The 18,365-nt window shown below is 46.8% G+C and overlaps 1 protein-coding gene and 1 long non-coding RNA gene across 2 annotated transcripts in view; one reads left to right on the forward strand and one right to left on the reverse strand.

The window, feature by feature from the left end:
- Nucleotides 1-8,219: 8,219 nt before the first annotated feature.
- On the forward strand, nucleotides 8,220-9,775 carry LOC125759851 (uncharacterized). Its single transcript, XR_007417555.1, has 2 exons — nucleotides 8,220-8,444; nucleotides 9,621-9,775. It is a non-coding gene; the product is annotated as an uncharacterized LOC125759851 (long non-coding RNA).
- A 7,213-nt stretch (nucleotides 9,776-16,988) lies between these two features.
- LOC119405938 (eukaryotic translation initiation factor 2D) overlaps nucleotides 16,989-18,365 on the reverse strand; it is a 28,406-nt gene continuing 27,029 nt past the window's right edge. The window contains exon 10 of the mRNA XM_037672763.2: nucleotides 16,989-17,519. Coding sequence (XP_037528691.1) covers nucleotides 17,409-17,519 — 111 coding nt within the window. The 3' untranslated portion in view covers nucleotides 16,989-17,408. The remainder of the gene's footprint in view (nucleotides 17,520-18,365) is intronic.

Genomic DNA, 18,365 nt, shown 5'->3' on the forward strand with positions numbered 1-18,365 from the left:
GCTCCGTTTGGTTATACAGGCAGTCTACTCTAACGAGATATTTCACATAGTTTGCACTGAGCGAGTGACTACCTTTCACGCAAGAAGCCGGTTCAGAGGTCTCCAACGCGGTGGCGTATTATGATTTCCTGGCGCGGCAGCGCACGCGAGAGAGAAAAAAGAGAGAGCGAGGAGGACGCCAGCGGCCCCTCGACGAGCGCTTGCGCGCTATTGGCCGCGAGATCGACCTACAGGTGACAGCACCGTCGCCGCGTTAGTGTGGAGAGGTGGTCGGAGGCGCGGATACAAATGCACACAGCGGCGCTTCGTTGTGAGTGGTTTGAGCCGATTGTCGGCGAATAAAATGCGTTGATTGCAGCTTATTGGTAATGTATACGCTCTTCATTGTTGAATCGATGCACGAAGATCATCCAACGTTACTATTACTAGTGAGAGAAGCGCAATCTGCCGATGAAAGGGATGCTTGCCCTGGATGACAATCTGCGCTTACGCACTACATGACGTTTTTTGTTGTTTTCTCTGTACGTGTTTAGCTTGCGTTTGCGTACTGCAGTAGCACGGCTGAACAACTCAAGTGTTTACTTCTTGTTCATTTGTATACCAGCCCATATTCCTGTGCAATGAGTTCAAGAGCACTGTTCACGCGAATACGCATATATACACAGGTAAGAGTTTAGCACAGAGCTTTCATCGATTGATTACGTGCACGACAATGATGCAACAAAGGTCCGTTTATTTTATGGAACAAGTGTCTTTTTCTTTCAAACTAATAATGTCCGCCGCCTTCCATTAATTTATAACAACTGCACACAAACGCTCAAGATAATGTAAAAAGAAAGGATGAGGTTTTACGTGAAATTATACGACATAAATGTAAGGCACGCCGTCGGGATTAATTTTGAACATCTGGGTCCTTCAAAGCGTACCTAAATCTAAGCACACGGGTGGTTCTGCATAAATGTCGCCCCAAGTTAAAATTGCGCGCGGCAACTCCGTTTTATCACTGCCGTGTCATTCCACTGTCTGTTGTATCTTTTCTTTTTAGGGACAGTTTGAGTACCGAAGCCTCACACTTCACTTGATGGAAATATTTCGCTGTAGCGGGACCACGACCGTACAATAAAAGGGCATCTTAAGCACAACTAAAGCCCATCATGAACTGGAGTGCCGCGGTTATACACCTAACAACAACGCGAAAGTGAATGAGCCTCGTTTTTGTTTACCACCGAGTCGCTGAAATGCTGCATTCACACACTATTCAATGTTCCTCATGTTTAGGACTATGCCAAGTGCACTTTAGGGTGTGCTTGAACCAGAGAGCGGTACCAACACTGAAATTATTCTGGCGAACGAAGGGTACGTCACCAATACACAGCCCTCTCGAAAGTCGGACATACCGATCTTACTACAATGCGCATGCAGCCCAGCAAGTTCATTTGCTTCTGTAAACCATGTTAGGTATACGTACGAGAAGTTAAACTCGCGCTAACATAATAGAACAAACCGCCCTTTGAGAACGTGCAGGACGTACGCGCACATGCAAACACGACGTGGCTAGCAGACGACGCAGGGAGCAATCCACACTAGACGCGCTCCAGTCAGTAGCCGCCAGGTGGCGACTCCGATCGATCTCGCGGCCAATTGGTTCTTCTCGCGGGGTCACGTGGCTGGGCTGGCGAGCACGTTTCCGCACGCACGGAGTGTTTACGGCTGTTCCATCGTTCGGAAGCACCCCTCGCCACGCCGAGACGCCGCAGATACGCGCGCCGAGGGCGCCTGCAAGCGGGTTTCGATAGTTCCGATGAGCAACGTGGTTCCGAGTGTCAACGTGAAGTGCCTCCGCGTCGACCTGTGCACGGACGGCGACGCACACGAATGGATCGCCAGCTACAGTAGGATACGATGAGCGAGCATTCAGCGCTTTCGCATTTAGCATATTCGCAATTGGCGTCGATACCATCAAATGTTATTATTAGACTGGCCTATTCACCACTTGTAGAAGAAACGAACACGTGAACTTACCTCTTTGGATTTCGGGTTTCCCTGTCGACGATCCATGTCGTGTTCGTTTTCCTACTGTAGCTTGCGATCCACTCGTGTGCGTCGCCGTCCGTGCACAGGTCGACGCGAAGGCACTTCACGTTTGATCGGCAGTTAGAACTTGCATCTAACTCACGCGTGAACGTCCGCGTGGTCATCGAAACCTGCTCGATGTTACATGGGCTATGAGATCTGGCGTTTATTTCGCACGTAGGCGTACTCGTGTCCAACATGTCACTCGGAAGCACGTTTATTGAAACCCGCTCAACGCGAGATGGGCAAGCGCAACTCGGAACAGGCGCGCGTACTTGAGCGTCCGCCATGTGCGTGGCGCGAATCTGCGGCAGCGTTGCCAGATTGGAAAAGGGCTCCGACACCAACCCTAGAACAAAATTTCACCAGATTTCACCAACACTTCAATATGGCGACTGTGACGTCACTTTTTTTCTTTTTAGCGTTTTATTTTGCAAAAGCCCTGCCCCAGAGAAAATATTTTTGTTGTTTATAATGATCTTATTACAAAGGAGAGTGATTTGGATATTGCTGCACTTTTAAATTGTGCGCATTCGTATATCAAAAAAACAAAGATTTTCGGAGCGTCGCCTGACCTGTGGGTGCCGGAATAGTCCAGCCGACTCGGCAACGTTCGGTGCATTCTTCAGTGGATCCTTTGTGTGTACTGCAGCAGCAATTAGCTTCAGCCACGCATTCGTTTCAAGTACCCTTGTCGATGCTTGTTTCGCGAAAGGCCCCTCCGCTGCCATTGAAAAAGGCAGGCGTGCGCTTCCCACAACATCCCGTATCGGGCAAACTTCTGGGCAGCGAAAAGAGCGGGAACGAACAAACGAGGCGCCGCGGAGTGAAATACGAGAACGGAAGAAAAACGAGATATATAAAAATAGAAGAAACGGGACGGTGGTGTGAACGGAGGGCGGCAGAGGGAGCAGGGTTATCTTCTCGAAGAAAAAAAAAAAGAAACCACGGGAAGAAGAGGGTGGATGGTGCGCCATTGAAGTTGCATTATAGTTGCATAGTCCGTAGGTGGCTCTTCCGAGCCCCAGGCAAAGAAACAAACGCCGAAGACGGATGAAATGGGCTATGTACAGATGGGGAGAACAGCGAGGGGAGGAGGGGGGGGGTAGCTATCTCTTGTACGTGTGTGTGCGAGGGGGGAAGAGGGGAGGGGGGCACACAATTCCTCGGCGCGGCGGGTGCGCGCAAACGAAGACGCGTCTGCACGTGACGGTGGCGCTCAACAGGAGCATCCACCGTCGCGAAGTGACGCACGAATAGTTAGGTAACCATTTTCGGAACAGCTCCAGGACTCCATAACACTTCCTTTGCAAGAAATATTCACTAATTTTAACAAAGGAACATTACGATTACTTTTAATCGACAAAAACTACTACAATTATGTAGACTGAGGTAGGCGTACGCATCAGCGACTGGAGCATTCGGGTTATTTTGCAGTGACGAGGGTATTCAAGGTGGCTCTTTGTCACCAGCCTTTAAATAAAATTGATGCATAAGAATTAAGCACTCTTTAACCGAACACCGCACATCGAGCTAAACATTTATTGAGACAGATAAACCAACCATTTATCACGTAATGGGCTTTAGCGCCAGAAACAGATAAATATAATTGTTGAAAACTGCATTTGCAAGAAATTTACATCACGATAACACTTGCATCCAGAGGTATAGCGCATCCAAGACGGGACAAGGCGAATGACGCATAAACACACATCACTGTGTATGTAGCGATGTGTATCAGCTAGGAGAGAAGCCAGAAATTTTTTCGGGGGGGGGGGGGGGGGGGGTCAACCTACTTATGTTCGTGCGTGCCTTTGTATATGTGCGTGTATGGATACGTGAGCAAAATTGTCCATTTTCAGGGGGGGGGGTTGAACACTCCCAACCTCCCCCCCAGGGGCGTAGCCAAGGGGGGGGGTTGGGGGGTTCAACCCCCCCCCCGAAATTTTTCAATTTTGCTTGCGTATATATACACGCACACATACAAACGCACGCACGAACATACATAAAGCATGGTTGAACCCCCCCGAAAAAAATTTCTGGCTACGCCCTTGGCCCCCCCCCCCCCCTGCTAACCCCCTGATGTGTATGCCTGTCTACGTGTCATTCGCCTTGTCCCGTCTTGGATGCGCTATGCCTTTGGAAGCTATAAATTACAAACGAGCCCGCCGTGGTTGGGTCTGTTGTTAGACATGTAAGCGTGTACAAAAATGATCCCTCAATGCTCCAACGTATCGTTACTTCGGGGTTTTCCGTCCATGCTGAATAGTGTATAGTGGAAAAATATTCGGTATTTCGGATATGCACTGTTCGATTCGAATGCCGAATCGAATATTAATTCGCGCACTCCTAGAAACAGGCAAGGAGGTTTTTGGGTGGCCACCAAGGATGTTAAAAAGATGCTGGAGTGGAAAAGCCGAACGATAAAACGTCGGCTAAGAAAAAGTAGCAAGTCAGCTGTCACATGTGCTCTTAGTTTAAAACCAATTACCTTACCCTTACCCACGGTGTAAGATATATACTCTACATATATCTTACACCGTGCCCTTAGCTCTCGTTTTCTCTTCGTATGATGAAGCCAGTGTCCACAAACCGACTTCAGTCATTTAGCCCTGTTTACTGTTTTTATCCGCGCGTGTTAAGGGCCCAAAAGCTATACAGAAAATAAGAGGTAAAGAAAAGGTTGGTTTTGAATACGGACATTCGATGGCTAATTGTTCCGGACAGATACTTCCCAATGAGCCTCTGTGTTACTGGCTTCCTTATCAATGTCTTGGCAAGCTTTATTAGACATATCACATACGTACTCATTCGGATATATTACTTTCCTCGGGATAGTAACCGACCAATGACTAAACTATAGCATTTACGTCACGGTCGGACATAAGACGGGAAGGCTATGTTTTTCAGGTAAAGTGTGCCCGAACGTTGGCTTCACATTCGCTCCTTAGAAGTTTCGATTGCTTCCACTCTAGAATTTTTTTAACCTCCTTAGGGCCCGTCGCCTTCTAGAGCCATCAAGGTGGATATGCATAAAAAAGGAGAAGGAGAAAATAAACTTTATTGAAGACAAGAGGAACAAGCGGAGAGGGACACGGTGGCGTCCAGCAGGCCCGCGAACTGTCCCGCGACCTTCGCCACACGATCGGGCTGCTCACGAAAACTCTATGGCTCGGCTGGCTTTGGTTTGATGGTTTGTAGATTTGAGTGCTAGTTTCAGCAAGAAACTGGCGCTACCGTGGGATGCAGATGAAGGGCCAACAAGTCGTCGGCAACAACGCGGTGTAAATACGAATAATTGTAGTGGCAAGCCATTCCTCAACATTTTTCACCACTTTTCACCAGATTTTGTCTGGTGTAGCTGTTCCGGCACCTCAACACCAGCAGCCCCCAATTTTCACCAGATTTTCCCAATCTGGTGCCGAATTTCACCATCTGGCAACGCTGATCTGCGGCGTGGCTAGGAGGAGGGTGCTTCCGTACGATGGAACAGCCGTAAACACTACTCCGTGCGTGCGTGCGTTCGTAAACGCTCTCACGTGCCCAGCCACGTGACCCTAAGAGGAGAACCAATAGCGCGCAAGCGGTCGCGGAGGAGCAACGCCACCTAGACAAACTTCGTCAAGGCCTGGAAGCTGTTCGAGTGACGTGTCACTACTGGGCTGACGCTCGACCTGCGTGAGCTACGGTATGCGTGCTTTAGCGGCCGTTTAGTTCATTTAATGTACACCGAAATCGGTATGGCGGAACAGGAGTGTATTGCGAACAGGACTCATAGGCTGTAACATGTAAATTATGACATGCATGTCATGTAAGGCTTGATTTACATGACACACTTTTGGAGCGCTCGCTGCCGTTTCATTAAATGTATGTATACTAAAATTGGCATAGCGTTACATGGTTATATGACGAACATAAATGACAGGTTGTAACGTAAAAATCATGACATTCATGCCACGTGCGGCATGACTTGCATGCCACGCTCATGGTGGGCTCGCAACCGTTTGGCTAGCAAGATGTGTATCAAAAACTGGTATGCCGTGACGTGGCTGTATGAGGAGCATAAGTGACAGGTCTTAGCATGCAAATCATGACATGTTTGTCAATTAAGGCGTGGATTATATGACATTGTCAAAGTAAACTTCCGGCTGTTTCGCTAACCGTATTTATACCAAAAGCGGTAGGACGTGAAATAAGTGCGTGACGAATATAAATGAGCAGCCATGTATTGTATACACGAGAATGTAAGTTCTATAGCATGGTATTTAACGAAATGTACATGCATGAATGCACGACAAACATTCAATAGTGAACCCGTTGTTATGACATGAAGGCCTTCATTTGCCTCACAGACAAATAATGCGATATATGCAGATCCTTGCCGACTGCTACGCATTACATCAACTCCCACAGTGCGTGACATGTGGCGACTTTTATATTCGATTGGAACCCCCGTTATTTGCGCGCCAAGTGTTCTAATAATGAAAAACAACGCATGCTTCAAAGTACATAAATAAGCATACACATCTCGCTCCGCTTTTGTGCCCTGTTTATTGCAAAGTTCTTGTAGAATATCGTCCGGACTGAAGTGTTTCTCGCACACCTGCAAGTGATAAGAGAGTGACAACTTTACGATTCGCGTTTCTGCAGTTCACCCTAACATACTGCGAAACGCAGCACGTGACAAAAACGAAACGTAATACCATCATACTACATGAAACGGAATACAAGAAAATCAAAAGAGAAGGTGTGTATTTACCTTTGAATGCTTTGTCGAACTGAAATTATCCTTTGGGTTAACACGTATCCATGCCTTCCGCGTGTCTTCATCGGTTGGAAATCCAACCCAGGTGAAAATGTGCAACTGGGAATCCAACTGGTTTCAACTGGTATTAACTGGGATCAAATGGTCCCAGTTGCAGTCCAACTGGCCCCAGTTGGAAACCAATGGGTCCCAGTTGATTCCAGTTGCAACTGGTTCCAGTTAGCAGCTGGTCCCAGTTACAACTCAACTGGTTCCAGTTGATTCCAGCTGCAACTGGTTCCAGTTAGCAGCTGTCCCAGTTACAACTCAACTGGTCCCAGTTGATTCCAGTTGCAACTGGTTCCAGTTAGCAGCTGTCCCAGTTACAACTCAACTGGCCACCAATGGGAACCATGACCAGTTGAACTGCAAGCAGCTGGTCCCAGTTCGAAACCCTAAGCAGTTATATTGGAAGCAAGTGGTCCCAATTGTACGCTGCCTAAGGGGGTGTTTTTACCGAAAATAATGAAAATAGGTGTTTTTCTCGAATAGTCAGGCCTTCACCAAGTACCCCCCCCCCCCCCAAAAAAAAAAGATTCCTGGCTACGGGCCTGATATCCAGGCTCGAAATAAACAGTGATTCCGCTTCATTAAATTAACCGCGGTTGAGCAGAGCACTCGATCGGCTTCTCATGTTGAAACGAAGATCATGATCGAGCGAGGGTGACGAGACACACGTGGCGCAACGAAAGGGTTTTTCAGCGCCGCTTTACCGTTCGGAAATACCGTCGTGGTTGGCACGTAGCTTTTCTAATCATGCCACTTTGATAATCTAATCACGTTAACGTACGCTGTCAGCAACTTGCGCGGCTATAATGTTATAGAAAAACTGCGTGTCGACCACGACAGTACAGTGTCTCCGTACCTGCCCTGCGGTAAACAGGCACTGGTAAAGCACGCTAAAGGAAAATGTGCAAACGCACGATGCTTGCGAATTAATCGACAACACAGCAGCGCCTAAATAGCGAAGGTGTTGTTAAACACCATAGAATAATAACATAGAAACTGCCATGAGACCGCAACCGGCATAGAAACAGCCGATTGACCAAAAAAGTGAACCGGTGCGCGACGTGGCGCCAGAGATGCTGCGTGGTAATTGTTATGAACTTTTTTTTTTCACGTTCCTTGCTTCTACAGAATGTCCTAACCTTAAAAAGAAGCTTTGAATAATATTTAAATTTTACAGCAATTTATGCTAAGCAAGACAAATAGCGCTATAAAAATACAGGCGAAAATAATGTGGTGCAAACCAGGTGCAAACGTCGTGCGTCCGGCGCGCCATCCGCGCTCGCCCGATACGAAGACAAGCCGAGCTTGCGGCCAAGCCTGCCAAGCTAAGCCAAATAGTTAACTCGGCGCACGCTTTGTGTAATCTCGACACGTAAGCCTGCTTACACGGTGTTTGCTTTAGTGTATTTCCGCGACGAGAACGTGAAGGCTATGTTCAACGTGCACCATAAGAACTCAGCCACAAATGTCTTGGATTATGACTCTACAAAGTGGCACCAAGAATAATGGCAAGACGAGCAACAAGCTTACGTCAAGGCCCATGTGCTCCGATTGTTCGGTGAGTTGAGTGCATGGTATTTACTCTTATTTAGTCTTTGTTTGATATTGCCCTTATTTTTTGTATTAAAAACGTGGGACGAAGCAGAAAGATCGGGAAAACAAGTCCCTCGTCCTCCGTCTCTGGTATCTGATGACAGCGAGACCAGCGACGCTTCAGTTCAGACGCTTTAATGGAGGTTGAATTATTGCACACATATATTGTTGCAGTTTGTTGTTGTGTTTGACTCTATGCACAAAGAAACATAAGCGTAGATCAGGGCTGAAGGACCGGTGCCCTGCTCGTGAGTGTAGTTGAAGTCTCGCAAACCCTTTGTGTACTTTATGCTCAGCGTGTGTGTTGAGCCAAAAACGCGTTTATCGCCTCTTAATAAAACGCTCTAGTCGATGCGGTGTGTGCGTTGGCGTGCGCACCAATCGGCTTATCAAACTTGTTCAACATAACATCATAAGAACGATATAATTCGTTACAAAATGTGCGTAACATATGTTCATTGGTGCGGTTTATTAATGCTGTTGGCTTAATTGCATAAGCATGTAACGTGCAGCACGTGTTTTAGCCAACTCATTGCAGCCTGACTGCTGTGTTGGGCTTGCAACGATATGGAAACTAGGCTGCCTTGACTACAGTCTGTTATATCTTTCTGACTGCCTCATCGTGAATCTACCATAGCTTAATTTAATTACTTCATGCCATCTTTAAGTTGACATTTAGTGGCATGCTCTATGCATAATAGTCACCACCATCCCGAAAAAGATAACCATACAGATTGTAAGTGATTATTGAAATAGTTTGCAGTAATTCAGTGTTAACCACACAATGTATAAGCTTGGGCGAGTTTGCAGTTCATGCTTGGGTGAATCTCAAAGAACACAGGACGCAAGCATGTAGACAGGATAAGGCACCACTCATTTTTTTTTCTTTTGCCCTCTTCTAATTTCCTACCTCGATTGCCGCAAAATTTTGCAGATATGCTGTGTTCTTTTACGCAATAAGCCATAGTTGGGTGTGTAATATTTCACTCAGCCTTTCGCAACATTGTGAACATGTGCGGTGAATCACAGGTCTAGATAATTTTTCACTGTACCCCCAACTTTGTACACATTGCTATCAAAGTTAAAGTTCAATAAAGAAGTGTTACAGTTTTTCTGATTTCATGGCTCTGTTTATTTTCAGAATTTTGGAGGCATTTCCTCGAGTGCCGCTGCAGCTGCCCAGAAGAAAGTGACACAAGACATAGTTGCCTTGGCAAAATGGTCGCCGACATCATGAAGGGCCAGCATAAGCATTTGTAGTTTTGATTATGAAAATATATTTGAACGTATGCCTCATTCATCCACTGTGATTATCATTGCATGGGCGCTGCTATATTGCAGGTCTTCTGCATGACGACGGGACACCCATGAAACACTTACTCAAGGCTAATTCTAATAGGGCAAAAAAGGACAATAGGACAAGCGGGCAAAAAACAATCAAGCTGGGACCAGCTGCAGTGGGGAAACAACTGGGACCAGCTGCAGTGGGGAAACAACTGGGACCAGCTGCAGTGGGGAAGCAACTGGGACCAGTTGCAGTGGGGACCCAACTGGGATCAGCTGGGACCAGTTGCAGTGGGGACCCAACTGGTCCCCGCTGGGAATTGTTCCATAAACCATTTGAACTGGGACCAGTTGGGACCAGTTGCATTCCCAGTTGCAAATTTTCACCTGGGAAATACGTGTACCTTGGGCCTCGAGTCGTAGTTGCCACAGCAATGTAGAACACAACACTTCACTGGCATCACAGCCTAGTCACTCAACGACCAACACGCGCACAAACACAAGCAGCACACATCACAGCTTCGAAGGAACCGACGGCACTCAAAGCAACGCAGCATTAGCGTTTCTCGCACTGCTTTCAACTTAACTCGGCATCGGATGGCAGCCAGCGCGTGAGAGATTCGATACACGTCCAGCTTCGAAAACTATACTCGCGGACAACTTTTCTTGGCATTGAAGCGAAGGCTACAGAGCCACAATGCACGTATCCTACCGCTAATGAATGTAGTCCCACAATTGCGTCCGTATTTTCTGCGTGAGATATATAAAATGCTCCTTCATTTTCTACATGTAGCTTTTTGTGACGGAACGCAGCGCACACAAGCGAGATATCTGCATTTCTTTTACTTTACACGTTGTCATTTTGCGTTTTTGCGTGCGTGAAAAGGTCGCGCCTTTTACCCGTACCTTAGACGCTAAGCAGCGTTTGCATCGAAGTGCAACGCTAGCCATCACACTCCACGGCGTTACGAGACGCGCGCCAAACCGGACTACTTCGCGTAGCAGTACATGTGCAGACGCTCCGCCCCCGTAGCTTTCGCTTCAGTGCCAAGAAAAGTTGTCGCCGAGTATAGTAATGCTGAAGTGACCAAAACGCCGATGCGAACGCGCCGCCGAACGCGGGCGTAGGCGATGATCCGCCACCAAGCACAGCGCACAACGCAACCAGCGTCGCAGCCCTGTAGTGATGCATGGGTGCTAGCGTCCGCCGAGCAAGAGCGGCCCACTGAAAAAAGTCAGCCCACAACCTCTGACGTCACGCGACAAATGGAGTTTAGCTTCCCGGCCTTGACGAAGTTTGTCTAGGTGGCGTTGGGAGGAGCCGCTGGCGTCCTCCTCGCTCTCTCTTTTTTCTCTCTCGCGTGCGCTGCCGCGCCAGGAAATCATAATACGCAACGCGGTGACAGCGTGAAGCGGGTGCTCGGTTTTCTGCAAAGAGACAGCGACTGTAGACCATCTTGTGCTTTCAGTTCGTCGAAAATGATTATTTTGACAGTAAAGAACACAGTTCCTTTCAAAAGTACTTACAGAAATGCCCTGGAGGGCTTCCGCGAGGTGTTTTTGTAGAGCGCCGACAGCAAAACCTATGGGGAGCGCGCCGGCGGTATCCTGCCTAGCACGCAATCGAGGCGCGTCCGATAGAGGGCGACTCCGTAACTCCTCGAGGCCAATACCAAGTGAACAAAACGCGAGTTACGCGAGTAATATTTTACTTTTGGTACCGCGGCCACGCCGACTGACACATTCGGCTTCGCATGAAATGGCTTGAAACAGCAGAGCGCCGGATGCCAGCCTTGTAAAACAAATCGAATGCACGAAATAAAAGATAGGATATGAAGGGTGCAAACGCGTTAGCATGCATGAGCTAGTATACTACGTGCAATATGTGCTACGTTTTCCTGGTTATCTCCAGTTTATTCTCTCCTGCAGCAAGTTTACGTTCGTCATTCCACACGAAAGTAAGTTAAGCGCCTTTTCTCAAAATGAAGTGCGCGCAGGATGCGGTCCTCAAACAGCCACGGAAGTGTGGACCAATGCGGTGAAACCAGCTGAAAGGATGTATACAAAATCCTCGTTTCACAACACACAAACTAACAAACGCGTTCTTTGTGTGATGAGTCGCTGCAGTATTATGTTACAGTGACACAGTATTAAATATTGCCCAAATCTCCGCAATTTTATAGCGGCCAAAATATCACGCGCGTAGCAGACGCTCGCCGCTTTGACGCGGCTTCCGCCGCGGAGAAAGCCCACGGGTCCTAAAGTCCCTGAAAAATTTTGTCTCCACCCTGGAAGCGGAGCGCGCGCACATCGAGGCACCCTAGCCGATTTCAAAGTACGACCGTTAGTTTTTACGCTTGTCCCCGAAACCGGCTATATGGTAAGTATCTGGCTCCCTGAGAACACAATGCGATCAATTTAACAACGATTGAAAATGATGTAGCAGGCTGTACACTTGACGCTGTCGGAATATATGACGTCACAGTGAGCTACGTGCGCGGGAACTTCAAGGTGGCGTACGAGCGGCATTTTTCTTATTGCGCATTTTCTGGCTTGCCGGGCGTCTTCTTGCGGCAAGAGTGATGCTTTTGATATTGCGCAGAATTAGCAGGTATAGATGGCTTGCACTGACGTCACTGAAAGCGCCGTACGTGTTGGAGCACCAGCATATGTGGAGACGCGACATTTCCGATGTGACATTCATGTTATCAAAACATATCACATGCGGGTTCTTTCATTATTCAAGCACAGAGACGTCGATCCTGCCGCGTCGTTTTCACATAGACACAACTTGTTTGTCGTCAAAGCCGCCATCGTGGAGTCCCAGTTCCTCTCAGAAGCTGCGTCCATGGACGTCACGTGCAAGCCATCTATGTGTCACGCAGCCAAGCTAGAGGTTGCGGGTTCGATTCCCGGCCACGGAGGCCGCATTTCGATGGTGGCGAAATGCGAAAACACCCGTGCACTTATCTGTAGGTGCACGTTAAAGAAACCCAGGTGGTCGAAAAAAAGGGGGGGGGGTGCTAGCCCCCCCCCCCCCAAAAAAAAAATTTGGTGAAGTATGTGTTTTTACCAAAAATAAACAATAAAAATAGGTGTTTTTCTCAAAATGTCAATGTTTTCAGCAAGTGCCCCCCCCCCCCCTCCCCCGAAAAAAATTCCTGGCTATGGGCCTGGGATGGGGAATAGTTTAAGTTTGAGGTTCGAAGCGAATATGAAGCGAAGAGTGACTAATGTCGAATCGAATAGTATATCTCGCTTATTATTAAGAAAAATGGGCATTTTTTACTTGACCCAACGTCACTTTTTCGGTTCGAGGTTAAGTGGAAGCAACTTTGAATAGTAGCAAGATTTGTACAGCAGTAGGGTGCAAGTTATGACTGGTACAATACGTCACATGTTAAAAATTACTGTACTTACCGCATATAAGCCCGTATAACACGCTTCTAAACTTAAAAAATAATTAATTTAGGTGGAGCTAATATGCGCATATAAGCTTGAAGTGTGGCTTTGCGGCCGTGCAGATTTCCCCTGGATGGGAGGCTTCGCGGCATAGCACTCCCACGCTGTAGTGAAACCACATCTACAGGGGGGTGGGGGGATATGCGCTCAAATATACATGTATTCGTTCATTTCAAATAATCGAAGCGCCCGAATATTCACCCATCCCTAGTCGAAACCAATCCGGACTCCATCGATACCGCGTGCCTCGCAATCATATTATGATTTTGGCATGCAAAAGCCCAGAATTTAAACCACAATTTCAAAACTTGCCGATTTCAGTTCATGCATTCATATGCAATGCAATTCACCTCCACAATAAAGAAAAATTAACTAGGCGCTAGCAAATGCCGTGAAAATCCGCTTCCAAGCCAGCACCGTCCATCTTTTATTTCTGCTATTTTGTCCTGGCATACCGAGCTCTTTTATCACAGTAGTAGCGGTATTTTTAGCAAACGGAATGGCAACACTAGAATTCCAACACAAAACATTCTCCTCCTTTGCTGTTACTTCAAGAATTTAAAGTTTCAAGCTCTCAAATACTTTGTATGACACCACATCAAGCTATATGAAGCCGTTTTACATGTTCTGTTATTGCAATACTACTTACCCAACTCTTCTGCTTCGTACACCTGTCCCGTGATTTCTAGCCTGTAAATAGTTTAGGTCCCTTAAACGTTTGCAGTGTGTGCTGATACGGCCACCAAAGCATGCTGCATTGTAATGCCTACGACATGCAGTCAATAATGAGATGAAGAGGCCTTGGGGCTTTCGAAACAAATTAAATGCTCGTCACTTTTGATTCAGCAGTGCTTGGCTGAAACAAACCCACATGCCGTGCACAGCGCAGAGTCTTTTGATGGGAGTGCACTTGCTCGGATCGACATATTCCACACGAAATGACGACACAGGCAAAAAAGTAACAACCTCGTTTATTCCGACGTTAAAAACCGGCTTCTCTCGATTTGAACAGTGATGTGGCTGCTCACTGTATTAGACAGCACATCAGCCGTTTACTGCTTCAATGTTTCCGTAGTCGAAGGCAAGATGGTGGTTACATCACACGATGACCTCATATGGTTGGCCACAACCCCTCACGAAGCCTTTCCGTGTTGCCCAGTTCATGTGCACAAAAGTTACCAACAACAAACACCTTTCTTGCAGTCATTTCATGGCCTCGGAGACGTTTTACACAGATATTTACAGACATTGAGCCTCTGTTCTCCGAAGCTGTTCTACGGTACATTGGTTCACGTAGCCCTTCGTGCCACTAAAAGCTGCCGAGGACAAGAATGCCACCCACCAGAGAACGAGGGCGGTCCGATAAGTACTTAGCCTCACCGCGAGAGCGCGACCCTATCGCATGAGACATATACTGACGTTGAGGACGCTCTCTTAGAGGGACACATGCAAAGGTCCAGTCGAATCGGGCTCGTGGTTTTGTTTTGGCCGCTTGAGGAAGCAGGTGATGTTCGTGTGTCCGTTAAAATGTAAAAACAGCGATATCGGTCGGTGATTCGATTCCTGTTTTTGGAAGGGAAATCGTGCAGCGAAATCAAAGAGTCACTGGATGCCGTCTACGGTGAGTCTTCTTCTTCGATGGCAACCGTCAAAAATTGGTTCAACGAGTTTAAACGTGGTCGCATGTCGGTTTTTGATTAGCCTCGTCCAGGGGCCCCACAAATGGCTGCCATGGCCGATAACGTGGCAAAAATCCAGGACCTTGCATTGGCAGACTGCAGACTGAAGGTGCACGAGATAGCCGAGACAGTAGGCATCTCAAAAGACTGTGTGGCTCATATCCTGCATGAGAAAGCTGTCGGCGCGATGGGTGCTGCGTTTGCTCACTCCAGACAACAATCGCGTCCATGAGACCACTTCAGAGCAGTGTTTGAAGCTGTTTAAGCGTAATCCGAAGGAGTTCCTGCGTCGTTTTGTGACCGTCGACGAAACATGGATCCACTGGTACACACCAGAGACCAAAGAACAGCCGAAACAGTGGACTGCACCCGGAGAACGTGCTCTGAAGAAGACGAAAAGTGTCGCATAGGCCGGAAAGGTGATGGCCACCATTTTCTGGGATTCTCAAGGTATGATCTTCGTCGACTACCTTGAGAAGCGCAAAACGGTGACAGGGCCATACTACGCCGAATTACTAAGCCAATTCGACGCCGAATTGCGAAAAAAACGGCCACATTTGGTGAAGAAAAAGGCTCTCTTCCACCATGACAATGCGCCAGCTCACACCTGCACCATCGCCATGGCTAAGTTGGTTGAATTGGGCTACGAAATGGTGCCCCATCCAGCGTATTTTCCAGATTTGGCCCCGAGTGATTTCTTCTTGTTTCCCAACTTGAAAAAATCACTCGCCGAACAAAAATTTGAGTCGAATGAAGAAGTTATCGCCGTCACAGAAGCCTACTTTGCAGCTCGGGAGGAAACGTATTTTTCTGACGGGATCAAGAAGTTGGAGGATCGCTGGGTCAAGTGTATAGAGTTGAAAGGGGACTTACGTTGAGAAATAAATCGACACCATTCCAAAATTTTCATTTTTCTTTTGAAGGCTAAGTAGTTATCGGACCGGCCTCGTACAGATGAATCACGATATAAGAATCCCTGATACAACGAATAATTGGGTGTGACAAACTAAATCTAAAATATTTCGGGAAGAAAAAGGCACAACGGGACGAACTAAAGATGAAACAACGCAGGTGCTTTTGTTTTCCAGTGGTCATATTCCTGCACTGTTTCTTTTTTTTAATGTTGCTCTACGAAACAGCTAAACATTCATTGCACAGCAGTATATTAACATGCTTGCCCGCCAGTGTAGGAATGTAATGCAAATGCTCATAATAAACATTGAATATAAAGAAATGCTTCTGTGTCTTGGGGCAACCTCACTACAAAAAGATTCAAGCATACTCGAAGTAAGAAGGCACCTATGAAAGTGCTTCATCAGATTTTTTTTCACAGCACAGGAACAGGCTGCTTTACTACAAAAGGGCAGTTGTGTAGATTTTGTCCTCTAATGCACATCTCTAACCTTTGCAATCAAAACGCCTAGATGACAAGGTGCCTTTGTCGAGCCCAGTGTAACATTTGGCCGTGCCTTAGTACGGCGGCGTTTGGAACAGTCAGATCTTGTTGTAACAAAGCATATCTGACATAAAAATAGCTCTGTTATATACGAAAAAGGCATTTCAGGGGAAGGTTGAAGAGGTGAAAAATTCGTGAACCAACGCTGGAACCGGTGGAACCAACGTTTCGCTGTGGACTTGTTTTCTTCAACACTGCAACTGCTTGAAGGAGACAAACAAGACAAGCAGTTGCAGCCTTGAAGAAGACAAGTCAGCCTTGTCGAAACGTCGGCTCCAACGACACCCCTCGTTCACGAATTTTTCATCTCCGTTGTATACAGTAATTTGCTATAAGCGTACATTTGTAACACTATATTAATGGCATTGCTATTCCTGACTTACTGCTCTATAACCGATAATTCGTTTCATTGAGGTTCGACTGTACATTCTAATGCTCTCGTCAGTTAAAACTCAACCAACGTAACATTTTTGCATTCCGTTGTCTCTTCAAGGGCTCTGAACTCAATCAATCAATAAATCTTTTGGCCTTTCGTACAATGCCTGATGGCCCAATATCTATACGGAGCGGTGGTCATCTTGTTGATGCAGTCGGTAATTATTCAACACGACAGTAACACCACCTCAGCCTATCAGCACACAATGAAAATGGTATCTTTTTTTTTTATGACTTATCGATTGAGAGTAAGGCTCCTGCGTCCACAGCTCCAGAAAAGAAGCGACCACTCGAACAGTTTTCATCAGACGCACGTTATTTGTGGAGACGTCAGATGCATCTACTGGTCTTGACGATTACAGAACGAGCAATCACGTTGCGGTACGATTCTAGGTCGCGCCATTTTGAGTGAGACGCTACAGGCAGTAAATATTCGAACACTCGTTCCCCTTGCTTTTTCATTTGGGTGAGCACACACGGCTCGTATCCAGAGAATGCGGATGCCTGGCCAAACAACGGGAAGCCACAATTGGTTGGGAGGCGGCCCACCTCCTGACCAATCTGGTCAGGTTGCGCAAATGTCTTTGCCGGCGAGTGGAGTTGGCAGTTGAGTTCACTTCCGCGCACCTCCCTTCTTCTTTCCCGCTGCGTGTTCCAGGCCTTTGATGTATTTGCGCGGGACACCATACGATGAACCGGTCAGGAGCCTCTCCATAAATGCAACCTGCATCAGCCGTGGTAAGGGAAATTACCCGTCAGCTCGAGGGTGTGGCACAGGTCAAGTCACGTGTGCACAGTCACGATGAAAAGTTTATAAACCATTGTACTAAAGAACATTTTCGCTGTGACCGAGTTGACATTTCTAGATTCCCCGAGTTTTCCAGGTTTTCCCTGAGTCTTTTTGCTAAAATTCCCTGAGTGAAACAAAATTTTGTTTTATGTAAAGATGGGTAGACACCATGTCGCTCAATGATGTCACTCTCTAGTACGCACTTTAGAAAATAAAAATGATTTAATCCCATTTGAATAGTACAGAGTACAGTTAAAGCTCAAGATAGCAAAGTTCGTAAAAGGGTCAATTTACTCCGTTATACCGAAACTGAAATTTGACCTTTCATGCAAGGCATAGTTACTGAAGGATTAATTTTAGACTGAAAATGCCACAAGAATGCTCGATAATACGGCAACATGAAAACCTTTTTTTTTTGCGTGAAAAAAAAATAAATTTTGTTGAGCCTGAGGTGCAGCAATCACAATTAGATGCCTTGCCAGAGTGTCACGTGTAGAGACGAAACAAATGCAGGTTTAACGCACTGTGGAATTGCGCTTATTCTGCTGCTGCGGCTTGTTGTCAAATCCTTGCGTGTTGCTCAGAGCACTGCCACGCCTTTGCTATCACGTTGCCCAGCCGAACCATTTGCTCTCCACGAACGCGCAACATTGAAAACCACCGCACGTTAAAAAAAAAAATCACAATTTCACCGCAAGAGCGAAATCATGAATCTGATAGCAACAAATAGGAGTTTTATACGAGTATAGGCTAGCATCTCACTCCTTCAGGAAATGCAGC

The sequence above is a fragment of the Rhipicephalus sanguineus genome, chromosome 9, assembly GCF_013339695.2.
Source record: "Rhipicephalus sanguineus isolate Rsan-2018 chromosome 9, BIME_Rsan_1.4, whole genome shotgun sequence".
In the NCBI taxonomy this organism is placed as follows: Eukaryota; Metazoa; Arthropoda; class Arachnida; order Ixodida; family Ixodidae; genus Rhipicephalus; species Rhipicephalus sanguineus.